Genomic DNA, 11,510 nt, shown 5'->3' with positions numbered 1-11,510 from the left:
TATATTTTTTTATTATTATTCCAATTTAATTTTCAAGTTAATCAATCCTTTCTAAAGCTTATAAATTGTTGCCCCTAAACTCTAGTTTTTACAAATCAAAATGTTTATAATAATCGGTGAAGGATTGTTTCAAATGTTAAAATTGTTGAAAATATTTATAAAATATAACAAAAATTTAGAATTCATCAATGATAGATACTAATTTCTTCCGTGTCTATCAAGTTATTGATAAATATCGATAGAATTTTATCAGTATCTATCAACATTTATCATTGATAGTTTTGAAATTTTACTATATTTTATAAATATTTTGATTATTTTTTAATATTTGAAAACAACCCATAATGGTAAGTATTATATTTTTCAAATTTTATTGAGTTAAAATTAAAGGGGTTAAGGTGTAACACTAACAATTCATAATTTGAGGGTTTGAGAGTTCGTGAATAACTGTGTATTTTGTAATATTTAAATTACCTTTTTTAGAAAATATTATGAAATGATTAACAAACTTAATGTCCAAGGGTGTAATTAAACCTTTTTTTTATTATTTTTGTATGGTTCTAGATTTCTATGATTAGTTTTTATTTTTATTTTTTGTTTTTTATTTTTTATTTTTTATTTTTTATTTTTTATTTAGGAAACCATGACTAGTTGTATTATTATTATTATTATTATTATTATNTTATTATTATTATTATTATTATTATTACTACATCTAGTTCCATAATTAGTTTATATTATTATTATTACTTCATCTAGTTCCATAATTAGTTTATATTTATTTATAGTTAAACTTTGTCCACAAAAAGCCGGCTCTGTCGATTTTTTTAGTCTTTTTCTTTTTCTCTCCTTTCCTTTTGATTCGAGAAAGTTTTCTTGACTCTTGAAATTCTAATATTTATGGATTTTGGGGAGAATTATAAATATAACAATCAATTTCAAAATATAATACTTTAATATATATAGTATAATATAAAAAAATTATAAATATGACAAAACTTAAATACTTTATCAATAATAAATCATATCGTCGGTAAAAGTCTATTAGTGATAGACCATATTAATTGTAAAAATTATCAACGATAAAGTATATCACTGATAGACTTTGCTATATTTACAATTTTTTTGAAAATATTGATATACACTTGGTTGTTATCTCTAAAAATACTACTCATTATAATTATTCTATCTCTTTTTTTCTTATTTATTCTTTTCTTTCATTATTTATTATTATTATTACTACTTCAGGTCTAATGTCTTAAAAGGATTAATATCATTTTCTTGCCAAAGTTTTTCAATCCAATCTCCACCTATTTCCAAGGAGAAAATATAAAAAAGAAAATTTGATAAAATTATTTGAGACATCCTTTTGCATCAAGTTTTAAAGTATGTATGCAAACTCATCATTATTTTGATATAATTGTTTGTAGTAGGAGGTTGGAATAGACTACATTTCCCCCATGGTTTTTCTTTTCTATTTTCACAATATGAGTCCCATAGGTTTACTCTATATACTTAGAAACACTCACATTCAGACAACTATTTATTGAATATTTTATAATATATTGTGAAAGAACTATTTATTGAAAATTGAATGGATTTATTGGGTAGGTTCAATTCATTTTTAAAATTTTCCAATTAGATTGAAATAATCAAATTGGATGTTGTTCCATTTTATGAATTTAACTTTCATATGTTAGAGTTTTCCATTTGGTAAATTATATTTAAATTTGTCAAGTAACTTACACAGTTGAATTATGCTAGCATATGTTCCAATTGCTATTTTTATTTGACTTGATTTTATATTTTAGAGAATTACTAAATTGTTGATTGATCAAATTTAGGGAGATAAGAATTTGAAGAGAATGCCAACATGAGTATAGCTCAACTAGTATAGTGCTCATACTATCGATGTTGAGGTCAGAGACTTGATTCTTCTATCCTACACTTTTAATTACAATACTTTTGCAATGAAGAGAATAATAGTTGAATTATGTTGCCATATGTTTCAATTACAACTTGTTTCATCATTTGAAAATGCATCTCATTCCAATTTGAAGAGTTCTTCTCTTCTCCCTTTCTGTTGTTTTTTTATTTTGAAGTTGAATTTAGTTCATTTGGAGCATCATCAAGTCAACACTTATCAAAAGTATACCTCGACTACGTATTGACCTTTCAAAAATCTTGAGGTTTTTAATCACTTCTATCCCTTGCTATTCCATGTTATTTAGTTTTGATAGTTTAAACATTATTATAATTATGAATACATTATGTAAAACTGTAATTATTTTTATCCAATTAAGTTGTAATCAGATTCCTAGTGTTATTGGGCACATCTTAGAAATTGGGGTAATTGGAAAATATTAGCAATTGTCGTTTTGTGTTTTTTTTTTTTCTTTTTCTTTTACCACTATTTAAATATAGTTCTTTCGACCCAAATTGAAATAGAAATTTAAATTAAATCTTAAAAGTTGTATCCATTTTGAATTTGATGCATTTAGTTTAAGTGTATAAACAAACTTCATATTTATTTGCTAATACGAGCCTAACTCTATTGACTTATAATATATATTACATTTTAATGTATATGATTCTTGAATAAGAATTGTGGATTGATCCGATTTAGGACGATAAGAATAAAGAGATAGGATAATAAATGTATGATTAGTAGAATAAACCAAAGTATGATTGTGGGATCCACTATAAGAAAATATTTGGATAAGTATCCTACATATATAGGAAAAAATAATCTCTTTGAAGTTGTATTGAAAAAGTTGGAAGATTCTCTAAAATCGATATAAGGTTTTGTTTCAATAGAAAAATGCTATGGTGTGGGGTCCCATTTTTGGGTTAAATTTTATATTTTTTATGAGCAAGTAATAATAATGAATTTACTTTCTTTCATATTTTTATGCATTTCTTTTCAACAAAGGTGAACTATATTAACAAAGTTTACTTGTTGATTAACTTGTTAATGTGAATATTTTTTTTTCAAGATTATTGATGATATTTTGATTTAACGTATTTTGTTTTCAAAAAATAGATAATATATATCGTAGGCATAAATTAAACTCTAAAGTTTCTTAAGTTAATTTAAATTTCCAGTTGAAATTTTCTGTATAAATCATGCATACATCTACTTTAATAATCTATTTTGTACAACCTGTGTCTGAAAAAGCTCGCACATGTATGAGAGTCGGCAATAATAACAATGAATTTAGATTGATTTCTTTATGAAAAAATCAAGATTTTAATTAATACAAATTATAAGTTTCACAAGATAATTTTTATCGAAGAAGTAATTCTAAAGCATAGTGTAAATTGATACTGCAAAAGAAAATTTTAATTCTCTCACTAATTATTCTCTCTATTATTTTTTTCTCAAACACATCCATTTTGAACTAAATCTACCTGCTAATATGAGCAACAAAAGCCTCAAATTCCCGACGAGACTCACCGTCGTCTTCCACCGACTGGCGCACAATATTCCCTAGTCTCTCTGCGTTCCTCCTTACCTCCGCCCCTTCCTCCGACACCATCAACTTCCTAACCACCTCCTCCACCGCGTGTGCTGTCACCAGCTCCTGTCGCCACTCCTCTAACACCACCCCTACACGCAATACCATAGTCATGAGCACGGTGTTCCTGGGCTGGTCGGAGTGCATTGGCCAAGCAGCCACTGGGACCCCTGTCGTCATGCTCTCCATGCACGAGTTCCATCCACAATGCGTCATGAACCCTCCTGTCGCCCAATGGCTCAGTATCTCTACTTGCGGTGCCCAGTCTCTTATTACTAATCCTCTATCACCAATTAAGTGGTCATATCCTTCTGGGAGCTTCGATTTTCGAATCTCGCTTGTGTTGAATACGTCACCATTGTCGGCATCTCGAAGGACCCAAATAAATTTTTGATCACTTCTTGCTAACCCAATTGCTATTTCTTTTATTTGTTGGTCTTTCATGGCTGTCGTTGTCCCGAATGAAACGTAGATCACTGATCTTGGCTCTTGTTGATCTAGCCATGCCATGCAGCTATGGCTAGAACATGACTGTTGTTGCCCCCATTTTGGAATATATCAACCAATAAATCAATTGGTAAACAAATCATCCATCAAAACTCTACTTATCCTTGTCTCATTGATCTTTTATGTGAAAAAGGTTAATTATTTTTAACTTTTTAAGCAATTAAAATAAAAATTGTTATTATTTTCCTAAACTTCCGAAGTATTTACTTTTTTTTCCTTTTTCCCTTGGTTAAAAAGCTTATTTTCAAGGTTTATTTTAATTTCCAAACCTTTTTAAAGAGAAAAAAAAATCAAACTTTAAAGAAAGAACCATCGTCATGCAACCTTTTTATTTCACAGTAAAAAAACCGAATCAATTTTTTTTAAAAAAAAGTATTTGTTGCATAGTAAATTTTAATAGGTGCACAGTGAAATCCTAAAAAATTATTTGGAAGATTACCTGATTACTTGATGAGTTCCGTTTATATTTTGTGTAACTCAACCCAGTCAAACACCAAGACATTAAAAACGTAAAAATTTTAAATATAAAATTGTCATGTGACAAAATCTTATTGGACTAATTTAGTTTCACAAAAAAAAAAAAAAAAAAGAAGAAGAAGATGCAGGGATGTTGAGTATTTTTCATTAATAATAATAAATAACCATTTTTACTTCTTAAAATAATTATTTGATCACGTACTTAATATTTTGCTTAATTGTATATGAATACACACCCACATTTGCTCTTTAGTGATATACTTAAAATCACCTCACGCATCCAAATTCTTAAAAGCAAAATAAAAATGGTAACTTTTGTATAATATATATATAGAGAGGATAGGAGATCAAACTTCAAATTTTGAGATTAATAGTATAAATTCATATCAGTTGTAAGTTTATGTGGACAAATAGTGTAAAATTTTAACCAGTAAAAAGCAATCATGGGGAGAGGGGAGGGAATGCATTTCGAAACATGACTAGCTATAACCATACCTGCATGGAGGAGGAGATTTTGACAGGGTTGAAAGGACCCAAAGCCCAATGACGAAACTCAGGTTCAACCCTTTTAATCACATCCAAAAATTGTCCTTCAATCACTTTACAAGTGTTATAAATTTTCCCAGCTCCCATTTTTGGCAGCTGACGAAACTGCGTTCTAATGAGCTCTAAAAACTCTGTTGGAAAACACTCTTCCATGGACACCACATTCAATTCCTTTGGAAAATATTCTTCATAAATCGTTGTCATTTCACCGTCGTTGCGACCGTAGACAAACCCTTTACGCTCCAAGCTGTGAAGAGCGATGGCAAAGGCCGATACAGTGTGGAAGCTATAGGTTTCAGTGTTGGGGAGACTGTCGACACCTTGTATGGCAGACGACATTAGCGAATCATGAATAACGACAAGTCGTTTCACTTTTGACGAGAGGGCTTGGAGGAAGGCAAGAAGAGGGCGATGAAGGTGGACGGCAGCGGCCGTAAAGGAAGGGATGAGGTGGGAGGGAAATTTATGGGTTGCAGCTGGATTCGGCGGAGGACAGGGAAATGGAGGGATGTCGAAGTCGTGAAATTCGATCGGGTGGTTGGTTTGACCGTTGTGAACACGTCGTAGTTGGGCTTGGCGGTTATGGGTGGCAGTGCCGACGAAGTGGATCGGAATGTCGAAGGTGGAGAGGAGTTGAGAGAGGTGGAGTAGTTGATTCAAATGACCTTGTGCAGGTAAAGGAACCATAACAACAACTACTCGAAAGTAGTTGTAATTTTTTACGACGTTGCAAGGGATGATATGGTTTTGGTTATTCATTAGGAACAAAAAGATGGGGAGGCTTCGTTTTTCTCTTTTTTCCGGTGTTTCAGTTTGATAATAGCTTGGAATCCAAGAACAAGTTTATATAAAAAAATCCCTTGCACTATGCTTTTTATATTTAAAATTATATATTTTATATATACACATCCATCTGCCCCACATCAAGCTTTCATGGTTTTTTTTGTGGTCCACAATATATATTTAAATAACAATAAGGTTGGCCGCGCCTACCTCTCTCTCTCTCTCTCTATATATATATATATATTTCCTTTTTATTGTTATTATTTTTAAAATTATCTATTTATACCTCTAAATATTAGGTTGTATATATTATAACTTTGAACTAGTAGTTGTAAAAATCTACGGGTCTTTTTAGATTGATTAGAGAAATAAGTGTTTTCATGAAAATTATTTTATTTAAAGATAAAAACTTTTTAAAATACATTTTGAACGTGCTTCAAAATCTATTATGAGTGATTACCAAGCACTATAATTTTTTTCAAAATAACTTATTTTCAAAATTGAATACTTGAAAAGTTAAACCCAAACATACTCTAAATCTCGAAATCGTGTAGGTGTATCACATTATACTCTTCGTTACATTTTATTTGGATAAATATCGATGAGACTTATCATTTTATATATAACAATTTAGACTCTTAGTTAGAGTTTCTTTTGATGCATCTAATTTTATTAATTGTTTATTTTGTTAATTCGAGGTCTACAGAATCCTAAATACGCGTGAGAATTGATGCATGGATGATTTTCAACCATAATCTAAATTGAATGTTCCTTAATTATATTAATTCAGTATGACAATCTAGGAGTTGAGTTGGAACAATTATAAATCTCATACAATCTTTTTTTAAAAAAAAAAAAAAAAATTCCATAGAAGGTGTAAATTGATACTATTATAAATTTTAAATTTTAAATTGATACTAGTTTAAGGTTTTGATTGATACAATACTAAAGTTCGAAGAAATAAATTATTTTTTATTAATTTTTATTTGTTTGTTAGTATTATATTTAATAAATATTTTTTTCTGATCTATATTTTAATATATATATATATATATATTATGCATGAATTGAGATTATTTTTATAGGGGAGAGAAAAATTTTCTCTTATTAAAAAATTGTAACATCTTAATTTAAAATTCACAAAAATATTCAAATACATAACTTTTTAACTTTTGAGGTTTAAAGATCGAGAAGAAATAAATTTGATCTTGATTGGAGTCAGGGTAAAATGAAAGTTTACAGATTAAATTATAATTTTTTTAAGTTAAAAAAATATGTTCCTTTATTGAATCTATGGAATCCGAGGTCTATTATTATAAACTGGGACACGTTTTAGAGGATGGATAGAATGTTTAATCTTTTTTGTCTGTGATTTTACCTAATTTTAATAATGCAAATAAAATGGAATAATTTTGTAGAATATTTAAGGCAACATTTACATCGATATTTAATATAAAAAAAAATGGATTGACAAAATTATTAGAAATATTTTTACATATAGTAAAATATCACTATTTATTAGTTATAGATAATATTAAATACTAATAGATATTTATCGGTGTCTATCACCGTCTATTATTAATAGACAGTAACATTTTGCTATATTTATAAATAAGTCAACTCATTTTCTATATTTGAAAACAGGCTTAAAAAATCCATGAAATATAAAATAGGTTAAAATACTTTGAAATTTCTTCAAATTTTATTTCTTTTGTCCTTTTCAATGGTTTAATTTTAATTTTGGTACTCAATAAATTTTAAGATTAGTACCTTAAAATTAATTAATACTAATAGTTATTTTTTAACAAGAAAATATAATATGGGAATATATTTATAACATAGTATAATAAAAATTCTAATAGATAATAAATATTTTTTTAAAAAAAAATCAACAATAAACTAATAACTCATACTAAAATATTTCAAATTTATTGAAAGTGTGGAGATTAAAATTGAACAAATGAAACTATAAGAATTAAAATTGAACAAACTTCAAATTTCGAAACCAAAAATAATATTTTAACCTATAAAATATAGGTAACAAAATGTTACTAATATAAAAAATAATATATCGTTGAAAAAAGCATATCTTATTTAATTGTTAATTTAATTTTTTTTAATTTTTTTTTTATAATATTTTTAGAATTACATTGATGTTTCTTTAAAAGTGAGAGTTCGACATTTTCATCCATCAACAATTAATATTAAAAAATTTTATTGTACCTTTTAAAATAATTGATATGTCAATAATATTTTTATAAAAGCCACCTGTGATATTATGTAAAATAGTGTTTTGTAAATGTTAATTTTATACTTGAAAAAGTACATTATGTTCTTTAATAAATTAATACCAATTTGTTATGATAAATAGCTAGCGTATTATTAATTCAATTATTTTATATTGATATGTTATATCAAATTGAAGATAATTATTTTAAGAATTTATATGCTCTGAATTGAAAGTAACTTTGTTTTCGTTTAAATTATTTAGTAAAAGTTAGACAAAAACAATTGTTATAAAAAATTGAATCAATCCAAATGATTTATAAATTAAAAAACATTCAAATTTGCCAAACAGTCCAAACCAATCTCACACAAGTCTTTTTGGAATCTTAACAATTTTTTATATAAAAAAGGTTTAAATTAATTTTTAAATTCTTAAATTTGACTCTCATTTTAAAATCAATGAATTTATTCATCATTCACTGTATTTTAAAAACACGTTTCAATTGCATACGATTGTGAAAGGGAGTATATCCCAATTATTAAGGCCCTCCTTTGTTAATTATACTGTTTTTAGTTTTTGGTTTTTAAAATTTTAAAATGTTTTCTTTAATTCTTATAATAATTTACATTTTTATTAAGTATAAGATTTGAGTTGTTAATCAAATTCCAAATACAAAAACACATTTTTAAAAATTTATTTTTTTAGTTTTAAAAAGTTGACTTGGTTTTTTTTAAAAAAAAAATTTTGATAAAAAGTAGATAACAAATGAAGAAGTTTAGAGGTGAAATGCATGCTTATAGGCTTAATTTTCAAAAGCCTAAAACCAAAAAAGTAAATGGTTACTAAACAGAACTAAAGAATTATTTAGAGGACAACTCATTCAATTTTAGGCTTTTCAGATTCAATAAGTTTGGCGAATATTTATCGTTTAAATTCAGTTATCGAAAACTACTTTTGTATTCTATGATTCAAAAAATACAAATTTTAAAAACAACATTTTTTTTAATGTTTTCGATGTTAGATTTTGAATTAAAAATTTTAAAATGGAGAATAATAATAAAAAAGATTAAGAGAAATGTTAACAAATAGTATTTAATGCCACGTAACTCAATTAATTAAGATATTTAATATTTAATATATTACATATCATATGATATTACAAAATAATAATTATACAAATTTTTTAACCTAAATCAAGTTCGTAAATTAATTAATAATAGTTTATATTCAACTAGTGTGTAACTCTAATTAGTCTTATGATTTATAAATACGTGATTAAACACATTTTTAAATATTATTTAAATTTTGAATTTAGATTCTAAATCCACTATCAAACACATATCTAAAAATATTAAATACAATTTTGTTTGACTAAATCTCATATTTTCATATATCTATTTTAGATTGCCACTTAAACGGAATCTTATTGTCTTTTTTTTTTAAAGGAACATTTATAAATATAAAAAAAATATTAAAAAATATTTACACTTTACAATAAAAAGTTTCAAAAGTACAGTACACTTTTGAAACTTTTTGTTATGATGTGTAAATATTTTTTAGATTTTTTTATTTATAAGAATTTTTTTTTCTCTCTTCCAAATCAAAAGTTCTATACTTCGTACTTATTGTTATAATATTTATATAAAGAAAAACTAAAACATAATAAAAAAAAAATATTGATGACTACTTCTTTCGAAAAAAGAAATTATTGGTACTAGTAAGTTATTAAAAAGAAACGAATAATAATAGATTTAGTTTGACTTTTTTTTATATATATAATAATTTTACTTTATTATTTGCTAATATTTTTCATTTTAAAGAATATATATATTTGGAAACGGGTGCTTCAAAATCTATTGAGTTGATAGGATTATTAGAGGGATTAAAGAAGCCCAACGCACTATATTCACTTGTAATTCCTTTTCAGAAAATAATTAATTTCAAAAATTGAATTTCACTGAATAAGGGGTATAGAGATCCCAAACATACTGCGTATAATCTTCCTCATATCGTGGGTAAGGTGTATCACGATTATAGCCCCTTCCGGGGTTACATTGTTATTGTCTAGGTAATATAGTGCTGGAGTTGTAGCATAACTTAATCATTTTATATATAACAATTTAGACTCTTAGTTAGGAGTTTCTTTTGATGCATCTAATTTTATTAATTGGTTATTTTGTTAATTACCGAGGTCTACAGAATCCTAAATACGCGTGAGAATTGATGCATGGATGATTTTCAACCATAATCTAAATTGAATGTTCCTTAATTTATATTAATTCAGTATGACAATCTAGGAGTTGAGTTGAAAATATAAATCTCATACAACTTTTTTTAAAAAAAAAAAAAAAATCCATAGAAAGGTGTAAATTGATACTATTATAAAATTTTAAATTTTAAATTGAATACTAGTTTAAGGTTTTGATTGATACAATAACTAAAGTTCGAAGAAATAAATTATTTTTTATTAATTTTTATTTGTTTGTTAGTATTATAATTTAATAAATATTTTTTTCTGATCTATATTTAATATCATATATATATATATATATATATGCATAATTGGAGATTTATTTTTATAGGGGAAGAAAAAATTTTCTCTTATTAAAAAATTGTAACAATCTTAATTAAAATTCACAAAAATATTCAAATACATAAACTTTTTAACTTTTGAGAGTTTTAAAAGATCGAAATGAAGAATAAATTTGAATCTTGATTGGAGTCAGGGTAAAATGAAAGTTTACAGATTAAATTATATTATTTTTTTAAGGTTAAAAAAATATGTTCCTTTATTGAATCTAATGGAATCCGAGGTCTATTATTATAAACTGGGACACGTTTAGAGATGGAATAGAATGTTTAATCTTTTTTGTCTGTGATTTTACCTAATTTTAATAATTGCAAATAAAATTGGAATAATTTTGTAGAATATTTAAAGGCAACATTTACATCGATATATTAATATTAAAAAAAAATGGATTTGACAAAATATTAGAAAATTTTTACATATAGTAAAATATCAACTATTTATTAGTTAATAGATAATAATTAAAATACTAATAGATATTTATCGGTGTCTATCACCGTCTATTATTAATAGACAGTAACATTTTTGCTATATTTATAAATAAGTTCAACTCATTTCTATTATTTGAAAACGGCTTAAAAAAATCCATGAAATATAAAAATAGGTTAAAAATACTTTGAAATTTCTTCAAATTTGTATTCTTTTTGTCCTTTTCAATGGTTTAATTTTAATTCGTACTCATAAAATTAAGATTAGTACCTTAAAAATTAATTAATACTTTAAATAGTTATTTTTTTAACAAGAAAATATATAATATATTTGTGGTGCTCAGAATATAATTTTTTTGGTTCATATCAATGTCAGTAGCAATATTATAACAACATTAATTGCTATTTTATAGACTATAGATATCTCAAAACAATTA

At 25.7% G+C, this 11,510-nt stretch overlaps 1 protein-coding gene across 1 annotated transcript; it reads right to left on the bottom strand.

Annotated features, from left to right (window-relative positions):
- Positions 1–3,256: 3,256 nt before the first annotated feature.
- LOC120072861 (zeatin O-glucosyltransferase-like) lies at positions 3,257–5,890 on the bottom strand. The gene is made up of 2 exons (XM_039025387.1): positions 4,998–5,890; positions 3,257–4,049 (listed from the first exon to the last, which is right to left on the bottom strand). The coding sequence occupies exons 1-2, from the start codon at positions 5,805–5,807 to the stop codon at positions 3,408–3,410; spliced, it is 1,452 nt and encodes a 483-aa protein (XP_038881315.1). The 5' UTR covers positions 5,808–5,890; the 3' UTR covers positions 3,257–3,407.
- Between the last annotated feature and the right edge of the window lie 5,620 nt (positions 5,891–11,510).

This window comes from Benincasa hispida, chromosome 3 (genome assembly GCF_009727055.1).
Source record: "Benincasa hispida cultivar B227 chromosome 3, ASM972705v1, whole genome shotgun sequence".
In the NCBI taxonomy this organism is placed as follows: Eukaryota; Viridiplantae; Streptophyta; class Magnoliopsida; order Cucurbitales; family Cucurbitaceae; genus Benincasa; species Benincasa hispida.
The sequence above is the reverse complement of the archived record's forward strand: the minus strand, read 5'-3'. Positions and strand labels throughout refer to the sequence as shown.

What these genes read in the sequence shown, in the direction of transcription:
- LOC120072861 (XM_039025387.1), bottom strand. Translation starts at nt 5,807, where the DNA reads ATGAATAACCAAAACCATATCATCCCTTGCAACGTCGTAAAAAATTAC. An exon ending in AAATCTCCTCCTCCATGCAG is followed by an intron (nt 4,050 to 4,997) that starts GTATGGTTATAG and finishes GGGCAACAACAG; the next exon opens with TCATGTTCTAGCCATAGCTG.